Source organism: Chiloscyllium plagiosum, chromosome 3 (genome assembly GCF_004010195.1).
Source record: "Chiloscyllium plagiosum isolate BGI_BamShark_2017 chromosome 3, ASM401019v2, whole genome shotgun sequence".
Taxonomy (NCBI): domain Eukaryota; kingdom Metazoa; phylum Chordata; class Chondrichthyes; order Orectolobiformes; family Hemiscylliidae; genus Chiloscyllium; species Chiloscyllium plagiosum.
The window spans coordinates 33,880,665-33,900,504 of NC_057712.1; the positions used below are offsets into that span (position 1 = coordinate 33,880,665).

Below are 19,840 nucleotides of genomic sequence, written 5' to 3' on the forward strand. Positions count from 1 at the left end.
TGTTGGCTTCCACAGAAATTTAAGAGTGGTACTGAAAATATTTAAAAAGTGTATGAGCAAATGGACATGCTCTTATTGTTCTGATAAAGAGTCACCAGACTCAAAAAAAGTTAACTTTCCTTTCTTCCCACCGATGCTGTTTGACCTGCTGAATTTCTCCACCAATTCAGCAAAAATTTCATACTCCCTAGGTTCATGCAAGTGTCTATAATTCATGCATTTTCACTCACGTACTTTGTACGCTTCTGAGTACTGAAGCTTCTGCAAGGAGTTGGGAGTAGAACTTGAGGAACGCTAGAACAGGGGAGGATGAAACGTGAAGACATTGTTAAACGTTAACATGAGTTTGGTGAGAGCAGGGAGTAAGACTGAAAAGAAAACTATTTTTCAATTCCTTCATTACCGTTGGCAGTGGATCCTCAAGCAATTGTTCAATAGTAGCATATAGTTCCTCAGTCTGCTGCCTGAGACTCTCTGATTCAAGTAGGAACTGTGTGAAGGTAAACCATGTTATACATATTAATTGTATAATAGCATATCACAACCCAAGCAATACTTATTCATGTTGTATTCACAAAGCTTACTTGTGAGTGAGTTTTCTCAGATGTGCCAGCTGCTGCAGATTCCTCAGAGTCACTGATTGCTTCATCAATGGCCTAGTAAAAATAAGCGCAAAATGTTTCACAAACAAACCCAAAAGTTTCTCACGTGGATTTAAAGATCTACCCTGGTCAAAAAGAGTACATCCTAGTAACTTAGGAACACCAACATCATCCCCTAGCCCTACCTACCAAATTATTTTTTTCTATCTTCTGATCCTGTAGCATAAGGACATGAAAATACCCATTCATTATGTTGCCCATCCTTGGGTTGAATACAAATGACACTTTCTTCCCTAAAAGTAGAATAGGTCACCTACAATACATGGAATTAATCAAAAGGATAGACTAAGTGATTTTTTTTCATTCTTTCTTTACAATCTTAAGTTTACTAATGGAAGGTATTAAACTCAGTCTTACTGTTGCTGTTAAAATTCATATTAGAAGAAATTCTAAAGAATTTTGAGGCAAATGGAAAGCTGTAGTTTCTCAGCACATAGAGTTGAGCAAGATTATTAAACATCAAACAAACATGGTAATCTTCATTGTTCACTTCTGCGAATCATATTGCAAAGAAATGCCGAGGAACCCAGGTGTCCTGTTAACTTCAATGTTTCACAAAGTATTTGATTAGCACCATTTGCACTCTTTCACATAAACATCAATCTTTCAGAATGAAATCTTTTAAAGGAGTTACAAGTAACTTGGTCTTGTGGTTCAGAATAGCTGTGTCCAAGCCAAATGTTCTGAGTTCACTTTCTACCCCAGGACAAGGAAGATGCGTTCATAACCCAACCAAACAAACTGCCAATCCTTCTAGCACATGCTAACAACGAGCAGCAAGACTGGGAGTGATTCCATAAAATGGAAAGAATGTCAGAACCTCCAACAACATTATCCATAGCTCCAGACTACAGCATGCATATAAAAATACATATCATCACAGCAGCCAAGACTCCAAGTAAACTGTAACACACCAACACCACAGGAGTTAAAAGTATGGAAGGTTGAACACTTGTTCAGAAAATTCAGAACTCAATGTTTTAAAAATTGAAAAAATGTACAAATATAACAAATTAAATGGAAATGGAAATGGAAGAATAAAAGTGAAATCAAGCTTAACAAAAAGAACACCAGACTACTGAAAAGACCAAAAAGGAGAAAAAGAAAGCAAATATATAATACAAAGTAGACACAGAGGGAAAAGCCTATTAACTGGAAAAAAATGAACCAAAATGGTATTAAAAAATTAATTGCCTAAGGCCATGCCTCCAACCTCTCACAATCTTGCATCTTTCCTTTTAGTTTCATGTGGAAGCTTCCCATTATCAATTTCAAGTTGTTTTGCTTAATCATCCTCTTTCTCTTTTATTCTACATGTCTCTAATCTTCCTTCAATAATCATCTTGAGCAATTTTTCAGGTTTTACAATATGACAAAATTAACCATGTCACCTTTGCTCAACTTGTATTAACTAATGATCTTTCTTCCTCCATCACCTGGACATCATCTTCATTGCTTTTGTTTTCTCACCAGTTGACCCATTCCTTCCAGAAAAACATTGCACAACCTTCTGTTCTTTGGATGCCCGAAAATAGTTTTCATAAAACTGCAATTCTACCGTAAGTATTTCACACAATGGAGCTTCCAGGGTGCAAAACTGAAATAATAGCACAGATTTTGTTGCAGCAGAACACCTTGTAATGTGAATGTTAAAATTATGCCTTTTTTCTTCATCCTGAAACTCAACAATGGCTTGCTCGTTATGTTCCCTGAACTGTGAGTAACCAGGTATCTGAAACCCTAGTGGATAACGGCATCAACACTCTATTATCTTAATCCATGGGATTTAATGATTGAGAAGGACAAACAATAAAGGAGACAAAGAGCATGAATTAATTCAGATACTGAAACGGAAATATCCAGGTACGAAAGATGGTATTGAATAAAAAAAGCGTAGGATATTTTTTGAAAATCTCCACTAATTTACTACCTGTAGAAATATTATCAAATATTGTACAACTGCAGCAATTTTCTAAAATCAGTTAGAATGGAGAGAGTTTAAGGGGAAACAGTGCAAGGTGCAAAGGTTGGAGTCAGAGAAAGAATTTAAAATTTAAAATTGACAAAATAATTCAAAGGTAACGTCATGGTTATGTAACAGATAGATTTCTTAGATTAGATTAGATAGATTACTTAGTGTGGAAACAGGCCCTTCGGCACAACAAGTCCACACCAACCCTCCAAAGAGCAACCTACCCAGACCCATTCCCCTACATTTACCCCATCACCGACCACTATGGGCAATTTAGCATGACCAATTCACCTAACCTGCATATTTTTGGACTGAGAGAGGAAACCGGAGCACCCGGAGGAAACCCACGCAGACACAGGGAGAATATGCAAACTCCACACAGACAGTTGCCTGAGGCGGGAATTGAACCCAGCTCTCTGGCGTTGTGAGGCAGCAGTGCTAATCATTGTGCCACCGCGGGTAACAGTAAATTTTAGGTTGTTTTTATTAAATTGTTCATTCTTTCAACATTGAAACTCACTAGATGGCAATTTTCATTATGCTTTACACACGTAATTAATTTTTTTTTACTATTTAAATATCGCTTAGTCTTTCAGAGGCCAGTTTCTTAAAACCTTATAATTTGGTACTGTCTTAATGTATTAAACTTTAATGTTACTGGGTCAAAATGCTGAAATTCTCTCTCTAATAGTATTTCTATAGTCAGCACACGCTCAAGAAGACAGCTCACCACCATCTTCTCAAGGGCATCAAGGATTGGCAATAAATGGTGGCCAGCCAGCATTGCCCATGTCCTATGAGAGAATAAAATGGTTAAATGGTCAGGGTGTCAGTAATTTAGAGATCAGTGAACGGATTACTACAGCAGGCTTTTTGGAATCCACTACTTTCTACATGAAAGCACACTGTACACTTTATGCTTCCTAAAAGAAACACAAAATCAGGAAATTGCTTGAGCTTAAATACTGATTTTCAAAGCTAGAGGTGCAGCTGAAGTCACTAGAGTGAATCCAGAAGTTCGGGTTTTCTCATATATATAAGTTCAGGGAGAAAGTGAGGACTGCAGATGCTGGAGATCAGAGCTGAAAATGTGTTGCTGGAAAAGTGCAGCAGGTCAGGCTGAGCCCAAAGGGCTCATGCCCGAAACATCGATTCTCCTGCTCCTTGGATGCTGCCTGACCTGCTGCGCTTTTCCAGCAACACATTTTCAGCTATATATAGTTCAGAACATGGTCACCCAACACTTATTAGTGGTGAGGGGTAAGTAACAAGAGTTGGAGGAAAAGACAAGCAGTTCAGAAATCCTTCACATCAGTGGCATTCATTAACCAGTTTTTCAGTTTTGAATACTGGGAAAAGTGACACTACCTTTAAGGGATGTAATAAGAATCAGATCCTTGAGCACAAAGATTTTTAACTGTACACTGCAGAAGAGAAGTAGAAATTGAGCCATCAGGAAATCAGTAGTGATAGATATAAATAGACTTTTTCATAATGGTAAATGTGATTCATGAATGGCATGCTGAAGACACTAAGTAGATTAGCATGATTGAATATTTGAAAACTATCTATTCCAGGTGGAATACATCCAGGTGGACTAAATGTTAAAGTTCATTATAACTTTTCAATCATCACTGGAGACAGGAATTCTGCCATAGGGGCAGGATATTTGCTATTTATGTAACACTATTCTTGAAAGGAACTTCATAAATCAGTAAGGAGGCCTCAGATAAAGTATTGTGGTACCATATTTTCCACAAAGGTTTAAGGGATTTAAAAATGCAATAGAAAGGATGTTTACTGGGGGATGGAAGTGCTTGGTTATGAGGAATGCTGAAAAAGCTAAGAATGTTCTGCACGAAATAGAGAACAGTTAACAGTTGACTCAAGATGGTTTTCAAAATAAGACATTTTGATAGAGCAGATGGAAAAATAAAAGTAACTAACCAGTAGTGAAAGATTCAAAATCATTGGCAAGATTCAGAGTGGAAAAGACAGTTTGGAACCCGCTAACTAATAAAGATTGTGGAAGTGGATTCCATAGTAAGTTTAAAAAGGAGTTGAGCCAGGTCTTGAATGCAGGAGTGCAGGCTTTCCCATATATTCAGGAGTTTACATGGTTATAGGGGAAAAAAAAGAGGGATGCGGGGCAAAGCATGATTGCTGTTTCATAGAGATGAAACTAGTCTTAACTTAGCTTTCAAAGAGCCAGTATAAGAATAATAGACCAAACAGCCTCCTTCTGTCCTCTAGGTTTCTATGACTCTATAAGTTTACAACTAAATGGACCATTCAGATTGCTATGGCATTAACAACAGTAAATGTCAACTATTAAACCAGTAAAAATTTCACAATTACTGCAGCATTAAAATGGTCACTTTGGCGCTGAGTTCAACCTCGTCTAATTTTAATTAATGCTTGCATATCAAATTGCTTTCAGTCACATGGTCATTTCAATCTGCCCAATAAGATTACAGGTTATTCTGTAAAATGGACCTCATGCTTGATTTCAACTGAAGTGTATGTCAATGTCGTCAACTTGTTTAAAAAATACATTTAGATTAACTATACCAGAAAATTGTTCTTTAACATTGTTAAAATTGGAAAAGCAAGGTAATGCAAATAGCACTTTAAAACTCAAGAGGAAGGATAATGTATTCCATTCTTCTAGTATGCCACACCTACCCCTGCTGGTCAGATCAGGTAATTACCTAGTGGCAGCAATACTTTCATAACATGGAAGAGACTTCCACATATTTTAACAACAAAAACTTAGCCTATATACAGGTAGATCTTCTATAATGCGATGGTTCCATTCTTGTGTAATCCCCTATTATAGAAAAATCACACTTTGGAAACAGCGTATAAAGATTTTTTTATTTCAAAAAATATACTTTATTCATAAAATATTTTGATGATCTGTACAATTGGTGGAGCCATACATATGTATACATTCCATTTCTTTACATACAGAGATCAGAATTAATCATTCGTATACACAGGTCTGTACATTTGACATTCATATATTTAGCTGAGGCATCAGTGGAGCCCACTTATGGAGTGGGCCCCCTGTTCTTCTTTGGCAGGCAGACGTAACACGGTGGTCTTTACCCATCGCGCCTTGGCAGCAGCTGCCCCAAGCTTCAGCGCGTCCCTCAACTCGTAGTCCTGGACCTTGGAATGTGCCAGTCCGCAACACTCAGTCGGGGTCAGCTCCTTCAGCTGGAAGATCAACTGGTTTCGGACAGACCAGAAGATGTCTTTCAGCGAGTTGATGATCCTCCAGGCACAGTTGATGATCATCTTGGTGTGCGTCCTGGGGAACAGACCGGAGAGCACGGAGTCTGCGTCATGGAGCTGCTTGGGATGTACCTCGACAAACACTACTGCATTTGTCTCCAGACTTCCTTTGCGTCAGCACATTCCAGAAGGTGGTGCGTGACAGTCTCGTCGCCTCTGCAGCCGCTTCGAGGGCAGCATGCGGTGCAGCAAAGAGTCATGTCTTGGTGCTTGTTGGAAAGTTCTGGCAATGAGGCATTCTGCCAAACGACTTTGACAGTCTGTCCAGGGAGCCACTTGATAGGATCCGCCCTCTCCTTTTCCCGAAGAGTCTCAAGGACACTATGTACTGACCACTCCCTGATGGACTGGTGGTCAAAGATGCTTTTCTTCATAAATTTCTCCACAGAGGACAGGTGATACGGACGGTCCAACGAAACTTGGAGCGTTCTGCGGCAGCAAGGCCAGGGCCATCCTTCGCAACATTGGGGACAGGTAGAACCTCAGTACATAGTGACAATTGGTGTGCACGTACCGGGGATCCACACACAGCTTGATGCAGCTACACACAAAGGTGGCCATCAGGGTGAGGGCAGCATTTGGTGTGTTTTTTCCCCCGTTGCCCAGATCTTTATACACCGAGTCCCTTCGGACCCAGGCCATCTTTGATCTCCATATAAAATGGAAGATGGCCTGGGTAACTGCGACCGCACAGGTTCTGGGAATAGGTCAGACCTGTGCCACATATAACAACACTGACAGTGCCTCACACCTGATGACCAGGTTTTTTTTCCCGCGATGGAGAGCGACCGTAGCTTCCATCTGCCCAGTTTCTGCCTCACTTTCCTGATACGCTCCTCCCAAGAATTGGCGCATGACCCAACCCCTCCGAACCAAATACCCAGCATCTGCAGGTGGTCAGTCCTGACAATGAACAGGATCAAGGATTGGTTGGCCCAGTTCCCGAAGAGCACAGCCTCGCTCTTGCCTCGATTTACCTTGGCCCCTGAGGCCCGTTCAAACTAGTCACATATGCACATGAGCTGAAAATGTGTTGCTGGAAAAGCGCAGCAGGTCAGGCAGCATCCAAGGAACAGGAGAATCGACGTTTCGGGCATAAGCCCTTCTTCAGGAATGAGGAAAGTGTATCCAGCAGGCTAAGATAAAATGTAGGGAGGAGGGACTTGGGGGAGGGGCGTTGGAAATGCGATAGGTGGAAGGAGGTCAAGGTGAGGGTGATAGGCCAGAGTGAGGTGGGGACGGAGAGTTCAGGAAGAAGATTGCAGGTTAGGAAGGTGGTGCTGAGTTCGAGGGATTTGACTGAGACAAGGTGGGGGGAGGGGAAATGAGGAAACTGGAGAAATCTGAGTACATCCCTTGTGGTTGGAGGGTTCCTAGGCAGAAGATGAGGCACTCTTCCTCCAACCATCGTGTTGCTATGGTCTGACGACGGAGGAGTCCAAGGACCTGCATGTCCTTGGTGGACTGGGAGGGGGAGTTGAAGTGTTGAGCCACGGGGTGGTTGGGTTGGTTGGTCCGGGTGTCCCAGAGGTGTTCTCTGAAACGTTCAGCAAGTAGGCGGCCTGTCTCCCCAATAGAGCGGAGGCCACATCGGGTGCAGCGGATGCAATAAATGATGTGTGTGGAGGTCCTTCCACCTATCGCATTTCCAAAGCCCCTCCAAGTCCCTCCTCACTACCTTTTATCTTAGCCTGCTGGACACACTTTCCTCATTCCTGAAAAAAGGGCTTATGCCCGAAACATCAATTCTCCACTCTTGAAACCTCATTTTGGTATAACGGACTGCAGTGCCCGATTCACCAGCACGAGTTCTGCTTCACCCCCAGGCGCCCAGTCACAATTGGGCAAACTCACATCTCAGAGGTCCGACGACGGAACCCCGAGTCCATACAAACTACCGAGAAATTCAGGGACACCCTCAGGGAATATCAGGAGCCCGAACAAGCCCCCATTCCACATTTGGCCGAGGTCTTACGGGTGCTTAGGACCCGGGTAGGACACTCAGTGAAACTGTACCACCAGTTACAATCACATATAAAGGACCTAGAGGAGGACACAGAGACAGCTCTGCAATCCCAGGGCTGGTCACAGAGGGTGTGGAATTGGGGCCTAAATGTAAAACATACATCCCTGGATCCGAATCATCTCGCACACCATTGTAGGCATACAGTTACTGTTGGCTCTGGCCTGGCTCCTGGTGGCGTGTCACTCATGCCGTCAGCACAAGAAATGAAAGGCCAGAAAGACCATGCTCCACGCCATAGACTCCTGGCGGACGATCAGGCACCACGAGCTCACAGGGCTCGAGTTAATGTAACCATCTCCCGGGACTAACCAAAGGCCCCATGACTGCAGCACGACGGCCGGCAGAATGTACCAAGCGAGGAACCGACTTTCAAGGTATCGGCATCGGGGGTGTGGACGTGTCCAACCCCTTGCCGAAGGGGGGACTGCAAGCGGGCATCAGAGCCGCCCTGCATTTGCCACAGGACTATGTCTACATCGGTAAAACTAGGAATTCATTTTGTGTTTTAAATGGCAGCCGCAGCTTAAACCCACAGAACTCAGCAGCTGCCGGTCCGCCCACGTGACCGGGAGATGGGAGCCAGAGGACAGATCAAATCCACACTAGGCCAGACACTAACCATGACTCATAGACCGAAACTCCGGAGCTAATTAATATGGAAACCCATCTCCTAATCAAATCAAGAGACTGACTGAAACACACCCGCATTCATCAATACAGAACCATCCTGACACAAAGGACAGGCATCCATCAGACAGGAACGAATAGACTAATACACACCAGCACCCCAAGGGAACAAAGGGGAATGCGAGCCCCCAACCCTCACAGAGAGAGACAAGCAGATAGTACCTGACCCGTTTACATAATCCAATTAGCACCCTATTGTGTGTACACTGCAACTCTCCTGGGATGGCAGGAAACCCACCATTTGCACCTACTCCAGCGATTATGGGGAACTATCATCCCATTCATACTCAAAATCCTCACATCCTGACAAAGAAAGGTATATAATGTGTAGCAGCGCGCGGGAACAGCAGAACAGCCGAGATTTGGACCTCGGTTGGTCTCCGCCGATATTACTGTATCAATAAACATTACCGATTGTTGAAACGCACTCTGGGCTCGGACTGATATCATTTCATCCGCGCTAACGTGTCCAACCCCCTATCCTGCACATAGGCGATTGTATCTCTGAGGAGTGTGAGACTCTCGGCGATCTTCCTGCCCGGTACAGCACAGGTTTGGTCATGGTGGATCACCGATCCCAGAGCAGACCTGACCCGTTTGGCAATGACCTTTGACAAGATTTTGTAATCCGCATTCAATAGTGAGATTGGTCTCCAATTTCTGATTTCCTCCCTCTCCCCCTTCCGCTTGTAGATGAGGCTGATGATGCCTTTCCTCATGGATTCACTCATGGTACCTGCCAGAATCATACTGACATACACCTCCAGCAGGCCCAGGCCAATCAAGTCTCACAGAGCAGAGTAGAGCTCGACCAGTTAGCCGTCGCTTCCGGGAGTTTTATTCTTTTCGCAGGACTCGATGGCCTTGGTCAGCTCATCCAGAGAAAGCGGCTGGTCCAGCCTCTCCTGTGTTCTGTCATCTAAGATCTCCGTGATAGAGGACAGGAACAACTGGGAGGCTGCGCTGTTGGTTGGCTTAGAGTCGTACAGACTGGCATAGAAGGATTTGCTGATCCTCATGACGTCAGCCTGAGATAACGTTACCGAGCCATCATCTTCCTTCAGGCTGCTGAACACGGAGCTCTCTTTGTGCACCTTCTGGAAGAAGAAACGTGAGCACGTCTCGTCCTGCTCCACGGAGCAGACCCTGGACCGGAAGATTATCTTGGAGGCCTCCGAAGCAAAGAGCGAGGCTTGCTGGCCCTTCACCTCCTGGAGGTCCTCCGTGACATTGACCCCCATCATCTGCAGCAGGAGCAGGTTGTGTATACTTTCCTGGAGTCGGGACAGTTTTCCTCACCTCCTCTCGCCTCCTGAACACCTTTGAGTGATGATTTCCACTAGCTCTGATGACTCGAAGCAAACCCAGGTCCCTGTGAGGCACTGAACCCACAGCACTCCAGCAGAATCTTCAGCGCTTAAAGTGTTGGTGATGTAATTGTGTTACAGCCAACACATGTTTTAAAAGATTGTGCTTGAGAAACAATGTCCCCAATTCGGCAATCACATTACATTTGCATTAACGAAACACGCATTATAGCTGAATGGCCTATAGTGCCTTTAACATAGTCAAATGTCCTAAAGAACTTCACAGTAGCATTATCAGAAAAAACCCTCAAATTTTAAGGAGCATCTTGAACGAGAGACAGGCAAGATGCAGGAGATATTTAAGGGGCAAGATCGCAAGTTTGGAACTGAGTCAATGAAAGGTTTCAACGGTAATCTGAAGGAAATTAGGGATGCACAAGAGCCCAGAGTTGGGGGAATGTAAAGCTTTTGGAAGTTTGCAGGTCCGGAGAGGTTTAGGTGGATAAAGAGGGGTTGGGCCACAGGTAAGTGAACAAAGGCAAGGACTGATTAGGGATAGTCAACATGGCTTTGAGAGTGGGAAATCATGTCTCACAAACTTGTCATTTACATAAATGATTTGGATGCGAGCATAAGAGGTACAGTTAGTAAGTTTGCAGATGACACCAAAATTGGAGTTGTAGTGGACAATGAAGAGGGTTACCTCAGATTACAACAGGATCTTGATCAGATGGACCAGTGGGCTGAGAAGTGGCAGATGGCGTTTAATTCAGATAAATGTGAGGTGCTGCATTATGGGAAAGCAAATCTTTGCAGGACTTATACACTTAATGGTAAGGTCCTAGGGAGTCTTGCTGAACAAAGAGACCTTGGAGTGCAGGTTCATAGTTCCTTGAAAGTGGAGTTGCAGGTAGATAGGATAGTGATTAAGGCATTTGGTATGCTTTCCTTTATTAGTCAGAGTATTGAGTACAGGGGTTGGGAGGTCATGTTCGACAAGGCTCCCCATGGGAGACTAATTAGCAAGGTTAGATCTCACAGAATACAGGGAGAACTAGCCATTTGGATACAAAACTGGCTCAAAGGTAGAAGACAGAGGGTGGTGGTGGTGGAGGGTTGTTTTTCAGACTGGAGGCCTGTGACCAGTGGAGTGCTACAAGGACATTGGTTAGGCCACTGTTGGAATATTGCGTGTAATTCTGGTCTCCTTCCTATCAGAAAGATGTTGTGAAACTTGAAAGGGTTGGAGGATTTGAGCTAATGGGAGAGGCTAAACAGGCTGGGGCTGTTTTCCCTGGAGCGGCGGAGGCTGAGGGGTGACCTTATAGAGGTTTACAAAATTATGAGGGGTAAATAGGCAAAGTCTTTTCCCTTGGGTGGGGGAGTCCCGAACTAGAGGGCATAGGTTTAGAGTGAGTGGGGAAAGATATAAAAAAGACCTACGGGGCAACTTTTTCACGCAGAGGGTGGTACGTGTATGGAATGAGCTGCCAGAGGATGTGGTGGAGGCTGGTACAATTGCAACATTTAAAAGGCATTTGGATGGGTATAGGAAGGGTTTGGAGGGACATGGGCTGGGTAGTGGCAGGTGGGACTAGATTGGGTTGGGATATCTGGTCGGCATGGATGGGTTGTACCGAAGGGTCTGTTTCCATGCTGTACATCTCTATGACTCTAAAAAGATAAGGATAGCAAAGATTTGAAGGTTTACCAAAAGTTCAAGTTTATCAAAAGTGAACAATGGGAGGATGACCCAGAAAGCAATGGAAGAGATGGGTCTAAAAATGACAAATGCATAGATCAGAGTTTTACCAGTAGATGGGCCAAGGTATGAGAATTTTATAACAGCTAAAGTAAGAGATTTAAGGGAAATGGGACCAGAGGCGTGGCCAAAAGTATCATTAAAGCATTATGAACAGAATAGCTAAGCTTCAGACAATGACCAAGGAGAGGGGATGGATCAGGTGGCCAGGTAATGGAGTTCATGGTTAGAGTCGAGAAAAGAAAAGGTGATTTGCGAGGATAAGATGTTCTCAGAGGCACAGTCTATTTTAAGTGGCCATTAGTGTACTTGGAACTCTAAATGGGTCCTAACCAGAACTTGGTACTCTGCTATGATGCCATTCTGTACAGAGTTCTGGTTAGGACCCATTTAGAGTTCCACCCCTTCATCTCCCAGTGCCCTTACTTTTAAGTACAGCTTTTACTGATTTTTACACTTTGCTGTTCTCAGCATTCAGAAAACACTCCAATACAGATGTCTTAATAGTAGAGTGGCTGATTATTCTTTCTCACTGCTACAATTTTGCTCACTCAATTTATCAACTTCGTAACCCATATATAATCCATTATAATGTCTAACCTGATGACATCTACTCCATTATCTAATTTATGATAGAAAAAAATTAGAATTTAAGGCTTTAAATCATCAAAAGACAATGCTAGTTGTATCTTTCCAATCTTATCACGTCTGCTATCTCTACTCTCTGCTTCCTATATCAAACCAATATTTTACCCACATCAAAGTATTGTCTCCAAATTTCTGAACTCTTATTTTTGATAACAGTCTTATATTTAGAATCACAGTGAGTACCTTCTGGACATCCATCTTAAATACTGAGTGCTAATCCAGCATTATTACCACAACGCCACAACCTTGTCTCAAGTCAGAAGCATGATACATGAGTGCAACTCCAACAGCATGCAAGAAACTTGACAGCAATCAAGAAAAGAAAAACAGCTAGCTTGATTATCACCTTTACCAACACCATCAGCATTCACTCCCTCCATAGTAGAGTGATTACATTGGTTGCTTCTGAGGCACAGAGCCCAAATGGGCAGGAGGATGGTATGCTCCTTACAAGTTCATCTAGAAGCTCCAGCAATTGGTATCATTAGAGAATAACAATTTTTTTTTCGTTCATTTCTCACACTTCAAGTGGAGTAACATCATGAGTCAAACAGAACCTACAAAGAAATCTACTTTCCTGCAAAAACTTTTTGGAACAGAGGAAAGTTCAATCTGTACGATCTTTCCCTCTCAGCTCAGATATCCTTGGAAATCTTCATGAACCTTTTTCAGTGTTTCTATATCCTTTTTCACAAGATGGACACCAGACAATTTATAGCTTACCAATCTTACCACAGGTCCGAATAGGTTTAACATAACTTCTCTTGCATTTTAATGGCATCATTAGCATTAGATTCATTGCTGATTTACTTTTAACTGTCTTCATAAACTGATTCAAGATATTTAGTGATCTGGATGTAGGGTTGCTCGCTAAACTGGAAGCTGAAACAAACCTTCCAGCTCAGCAAGCAAACCTACATCCAGAACCTCAACCTGAGCTACAAATCTTCTCAAAACATTTAGTGATCTGCATTTCTGCATGTCTAGATGCTACTGTTCTTTTATCCCATACAGAAACCTTTTTTGAGGAGATAGTGTACGTGATATCCCCTTTAAACTGTGGGCTTGTCCTTTTAAGTGGTGGACATCACAGGTTTGGAAAAAGCCGCGAAAGAGAGCTCAGTGATTTCCTGCAAAACAATATAGATAGCTCACACTGCAGCCACACAGAAAGGGGATGATTAGAAAGGTTGCTTTCCCAAGTTAGGTTAGTGGGTAACTTGTTTGTTTTTCATAGAAAGAAAGGTTTTTTTCAAAGAATGGTGGTAGCAGCATTTTTATTGCATTAGGGAGAATATTCTTCAGTGTTAAAGGGGCAAGTGGTTTGATCTAAGCATAATAGTAGCCTTCACCATTCCAGAAATTAAACCAAATTAAGAAAGAAGAAATAAGTCATGGATTTATATATTCTTTGCTTTTTCACAACCCTATTATATCTCATGCATGCGAACTAATTAATTACATTTGAAGTGCAGTCACCGTCATGATGTCAGTACACGAGCCAATTTATGCAGATGAAGCTCCCTCAAACAATAATGGGCCAGGTCAAAGTCAATCAAGTAATCTGTTTTTAGATGTCGTTGAGGGATAATTATTGGAAACAACATAGAAAAGCTCTCATTTTCTACTCGTACTATTGCCATCGGATCATTTATGTTGTTCAGTTGAGAGGACAAGTAGACTTTTCCGCTGAATATCAGCACCTCTGACAGGCCAGTACTTCCTCAGCATTGCCCTGGAGTGCCAGGCTAGATTTTGCATTTAAGTTGTTGGAATGGAGCTTGAACCCATAACATTCTGACTCAAAGGTGAGAGTGCTACTACTGAGCCAAGGCGCAGTGCCAAACAATTTCCAGAGATTTTTTTGATTCACAACTCCTCCAGAAAATAAACTTCCTGCCTTCAGCATTCGTATCAGTAATTACCAAACATGCCAGTGTTGCAAGCTACACTTGAGGTTTTGCTTTACTGAAATAAAAATGATTGAATAGTGACTAAACTTGAAACTGTAAAAGTGTGAAATAATTATGTACCACTGCAATTTCAGATTATGTATGTATTTTCATTGCAGTTGAATTCATGCTGTCACCCTATGGAGAGGCAAAACTGTGCACAGCTTCTGCTTTTTTTTAAGATTCACATCTATGATTCTGAGCCACTTAAGATTCAACACCAAAAGTTCAGGCCAGCAGTGTCTGAATTAAGACATATAACTCAGATTGCAGTTTAGGATTCTTCAAGGCAAGAATTGACATCGACTTTGACAGGTCTTTTACTGAAAGTACTATGCTTCAGGATTGTACCATGACAAAAATAAGAATTCATTGCAAAATGCAGCATACTGCAGAACAAAGTATTGGCAAGGTATTCGCCTCACAGCAAGCATTTAACATACAGCAACATATGAAATATTGTTAAATATGATGATGGTTTAAAGATCTTTCACTTGCAGCTCAATCCTCCTAAATCATTACCAGCAATATTAACCTTTAATTGATTTAATACTGAAATGTAAATGTCTATAGAATGTTCACTTGTATAAAGAGGAAATCAGGACTGTTAATGCAAAATTTCCTATGGCTGACACTAACCTTCTGCTCCAAAAGCAGTGTGTTTGTTGGTATTGCTGCAAAAGCCTTATAACTTGACTTGATCTTGTACTGCAGAAGAAGTGAGGAAATAATCAAAAAGTGAACAAGCAGGGAAAGTGAGCAATGCAATAAAATTAGCAGTAAAAAAAGTTTTATTACTGAATATAGATGATATACTAAGATTATAATTTGAAGAGAATTTAAATAAAAGGGCTTCTACATGTGATAATAACTATCTTTTGTAATCCTGCAAAAAATTCATCTTAATGGTCATTAACATTGATTTCAATTTGAAATGCAGTATTTCAATGGTTAAAATGGGCAGTATCCTAAAGATGCAAGGAGTGATGTTGTTCTGCAGATTTACTTTGCAGTATATTTAATAAAAACAGTCAAAGTTTGCAATAAACTGAAGCAGAGTTTAAGGGTTAACAGGCAAACCAGATCTACCCAGAAATCTCAAACACAACATCCTATTGTGAAGAACATTTTATTTACAAAAAAATCTCTTATTAAACTTTTATTGCAATCTCATTGTCCACCAAATATACGAACTCTAAATAATAAAAAAGAAAAATATGTTTTAGTATATACTGTTCAATTTAATCAGTATATGAATTCGGTATGAAGTCTTGACAGAATGGAATTCTAACAAAGCTGTTTATTACAACTTGATTATTTCAGTTATTAAAAAGATTTTGTTGGAAAAAGTCCACAAGTATATTGTTTCTCCTGTGCATCTTAGTTATCTTTCTACCAGGTCACACACTATGTTGGAGGGTTTGCAAAAACAAAACCTGCTCCTGGGAGATCTGTAATTTGCCCTAAACAGAGTGACCTCTGTGCAGGAAGACTACCTCATTGGGACTAGCAACTCGATGGGAAAATGTATGTACAGGTATAAATATAAGAAATAATTTCATCATTTAACACATTATGAATTATTGTCTTGCATTATCTAAATTCTCCAATAATTCTTGAGTAAAGCTAAATACTCCAAAGGAGGAGCATAAAGTAAAACTTGTCCATGGTAGTGCATTTAAGTTGCTGTAAAAAAAAGTTAAGAGAAATAATTTTAACATTTTCAAAGCAATTTTTAAGAACCTCACCTAAGGTTTTGCATTTATGCTAAAAGAGCTGAAATGCTTATTTTATAACAGATTGCCATTAAGCACTTTGAACCTCAGAAATCTGCATTTAACACAATAAAGAATTGATCAAGATGTCTCAAAACCGAGATAGCAGTTCTAGCAAAATCAAAAACAATGAATAATGCTAAGAAGAAGAGGTAGATTCGTCACATAAATAGATTCATGCAGGTTACTTCAATTAGCAAAGCCAAAGTATCAAATGGTCATTCCAAGTGATGAGCATTCACCATTATCTAGAACATGCAAAAGAAGGAGATATAAAATACCTTTTGTGGTTTCTTTGGCTCGATCTCAGTAGAATAGGATAAAGATTGTGCTGGAGACTTTGTACCAGGCTTTGAGAAATGTGATGGTGGAGGAGGGGATTGGGCTGAACTAGATGTTGTTATTTCAAGTCGTGGGTTAGAGAGCTGTGCTGTAGGGTGAGCTGAATTGATAACATTAGCATTGGATCTAGAGAAAGGAGAAAGGTGGAACGATAACTGTCCTGGGCTAGACGGTCTTTGAGAGAAAGAATAATTTGGAATATGGGAATGGGAGCTCAATCCTAATGATGAAGAGTGAGGCACAATTTCATTTTGGGTAGAAGAAACAGAAATCGATCTTGGTGTAGACAAAACAGAATTTACATTCAATGGAGTAGGAGTGAGGGAACCAGACTGTGGTGAGGAGTTAATTTGAGTGGATGAAGACGACATGGAGGCTGTGGAAGATGGAACAGACTGTTCTGATAGACAAGAAATATTGTAGGGTCTTGCAGTAGGAGAAAGGGAAGAAACCTTTGGAACAAGAGACAGAGTGTCAATTTCTCCAGGATAGTAATTGAAGCTTGAATAATGAGGCGTGGGGGAAATTTTACTGGATCCTTCAGAGGGTAAGGAAAGATCTGATAAAGGAGGCTCTATCTTTTGCGCTGGGGAGAATGAACTGTTTGGTGAAAAACGATATGAAGTAAATTGTCCTGTGCTGGGAGGAAGTAGTCCATGTCTTGGGAAGGGACAATGGGGTAAGGTAGGGGGCTTTGTAGCATGTGACAATGATATCATTGTGGGTGTAGAATTGCTCAGCCTTGAGTAATTAGCATGATGTTTTATGGATGAGAAGCTGGGTAAAGTTTCCGTTGACTCCGTGGAAGTGTTGCCATGTTTCTGAGATAAAGATGTAAATGAGCAATGAAGAGTATTTTTTCCAGACTCTGGGGATGAAAGAGTGGTTAAGGATCTTGAGGAGATCGAAGAAACTCCTGCAAGTTTTCCAGAAGAATATGGCAGAGGCGTCAGAGGAGTGGGGGAAATTGTTTTAGCTTTTGGACAGGAAGATGATACTTGTAGAGTAGTAGAAACTGGAAATTTGCTAGGTGATTGTGAACCAATGGCAATCAAGGATGTTGTGGAAGAAACTGGTTTTGATTGTTCCGAGGAGTTGGGTGACACAGAAGGCCGCTTTCCAGACCTTAGAATTGAAGTCAATAATGACAACTGAGTTGGAGGAGATGGTACTACTGTGGATTTTGCTGCAGTCACGTGTGTTGAAGCTTGACTGGAAGAATGAAGAATTCTAGGTGAATGGCATGAAACTCCCCAAGTATTGGAAGAATGTGTATTCTGGCTTGAAGAATGAAGTGATGACTGCACGTGAGTTGAAGAGCATATGGTGGATTGTGAAGAAGGCAAAGTTGAGGAGGACCAGGTTGGAGAAGACTGCAAATCACTACAGCTCAGAAAGTGTAATGGGAATGGGGGATAGGAAGGTGAAATGGTTTTAGACTTCATAAAGGAAGCGCTGAATGGGAAAAGGGAGGTGGTATTAAGGGCTGACGGCAAAGAGTTCGAAGATATAAAGGAGGTTTCCAAGGAAGTGAAAACAGTGGACCGAGGGAAACTCGAAGATTTCTTTTCTAAATTTGAGTTGGTGGGAAAACAGAACGAAGATTTATTTAACAAAGTTGAACTGCAAATACGTCGCGTATCAGCTGCAGAGGAATCACCATTCTCAGTTGTGGAGGTTAATGGTTGAGTAATGACGTTATCAGGTGTACAAGAGGAAGTGCTTGACTGTAAAAGGTAAAAATAAAAGGAGGAAGTAAGTAAAAGATCCAATGTGGTAATGAAAGATTAACAACATATACTGTGGATTATCAGGTCATTTGTAGCTGAGATTTTCTTTTTACATTTGTTTTAGCCATTACTCCTTCTTGTTATTTGATTTTATTTCATTAATTCTCAAGTTGTGATCTGTGGCATGACTGCATTTATTGCACATTCTTAGTTATGCTGAGAAAGTGATAGGGGATATTTTGACCCATTTAACACTGACCTTCACAAATAAGGGGCATGATACAGCACTTTAGAGAGCACTTAGGTATCAGAGTGCAGCCAGACTGGTGTTATACAGAGGGCAGAGTAGTGTTCCTTCCTTAAAGGGCATTAGTGAACTAGTTGGTTTTTCATGACATTCTGACAGCTTCAAGATTATGTTTACTCTTACTAAAATCTCATTTCCAAATTTGTTTTTAAACCAAATTCAATGTTGCAAACTGCTTTAGTAGAGTTTAAATATGGATTCCCTGGACCCTCACATCAAGTCAGTCATTTGGATTTCTCATCTGTGCATTTTTGTTTAGGTGTACCAACTTAAAATAGAGATTAACAGTTCCAAATACACTGCGTAGTAAGATGACAGCCTGGTAGAATTATGTTCAAAAAAATGTTCATTTCAGTTAAACACACGTCAATTGTTATTGTGTTGTTTCAGGTAAAATATAGAAATTCAGCACTGTTTTAAGCATATAATCAATATTACTTTGACACCAACAAGCAATAATCACTTTGTAATTATCCATTTCTGACCATAAAACTAATTAAATCTGTCAATTCACTCAATGTGCTCCTTATTTGCCCCATAAATATTAATCACAAAACAATTCCCTTCAGCATTTTCTTTTCTCCAACACAAACGTTAATGATAGCCACTCATGTCAAGTACCCATTTGACAGTATTATTTTTGAAGAAATTGAAGTCTTCTCAGGTCAGTTTGACAATTCTAATTAGCAATGTCCCACGACTGCAGTTGGGAAGAGTGTCTCACTGCTCCACAATCTATCACCAAATGTATAAAATCCCAGTGAGACCATCAAAACGATCAGTGTGTCTGACTGACTGCTACTCAGGACAAATGTAATTTACATCATGTTTTGTAACAGAAAATTAAATATTTATTATAAAACATTTAATTTAGCAAGAAAAGGGATTTCTGATCTACCATAATGCTACTTAGACTATACTCCTTCAAAACCCACAAATCCATTTACACACAATCATGGTCAAGATAGAAAAATGCTTAGCACATATACTCTGGATGGAAAAATATTTCCATGGTACTCTCAGCTTCTTAACACACTGCAGCTCAACCAGAAGGCTGGTGTCAAGCAGAATTTTCTCAATTTAAAAGACTCTCAATGCTGTTCCGTCTCGAATTCACCTCTCACAGATTCTAAAAGTAGCATTGTATCTCACAGCTCATCAATATGCAAAGTTAAAAATCACAACACCAAGTTATAGTCCAACAGGTTTATTTGGAAGCACTAGCTTTCGGAACACTGCTCCTTCATCAGGTGGCTGTGGAGTATAAGATTGTAAAACACAGAATTTATAGCGAAATGTTTACAGTGTGACGCAACTGAAATTATATATTGAAAAAGACTTGGATTTCTTGTTAAGTCTCATCTTTTAGA

At 41.0% G+C, this 19,840-nt stretch overlaps 1 protein-coding gene across 7 annotated transcripts in view; it reads right to left on the reverse strand.

The window, feature by feature from the left end:
* LOC122542073 (muscular LMNA-interacting protein) overlaps window positions 1–19,840 on the reverse strand; it is a 174,637-nt gene that overhangs the window by 78,374 nt on the left and 76,423 nt on the right. For all 7 annotated transcript variants that reach the window (XM_043679432.1, XM_043679424.1, XM_043679442.1 and 4 more), the window contains 5 exons: window positions 16,373–18,160; window positions 14,956–15,024; window positions 585–656; window positions 404–490; window positions 235–294 (listed from right to left, as the gene is read on the reverse strand). In XM_043679432.1, coding sequence (XP_043535367.1) covers window positions 235–294; window positions 404–490; window positions 585–656; window positions 14,956–15,024; window positions 16,373–18,160 — 2,076 coding nt within the window. The remainder of the gene's footprint in view (window positions 1–234; window positions 295–403; window positions 491–584; window positions 657–14,955; window positions 15,025–16,372; window positions 18,161–19,840) is intronic.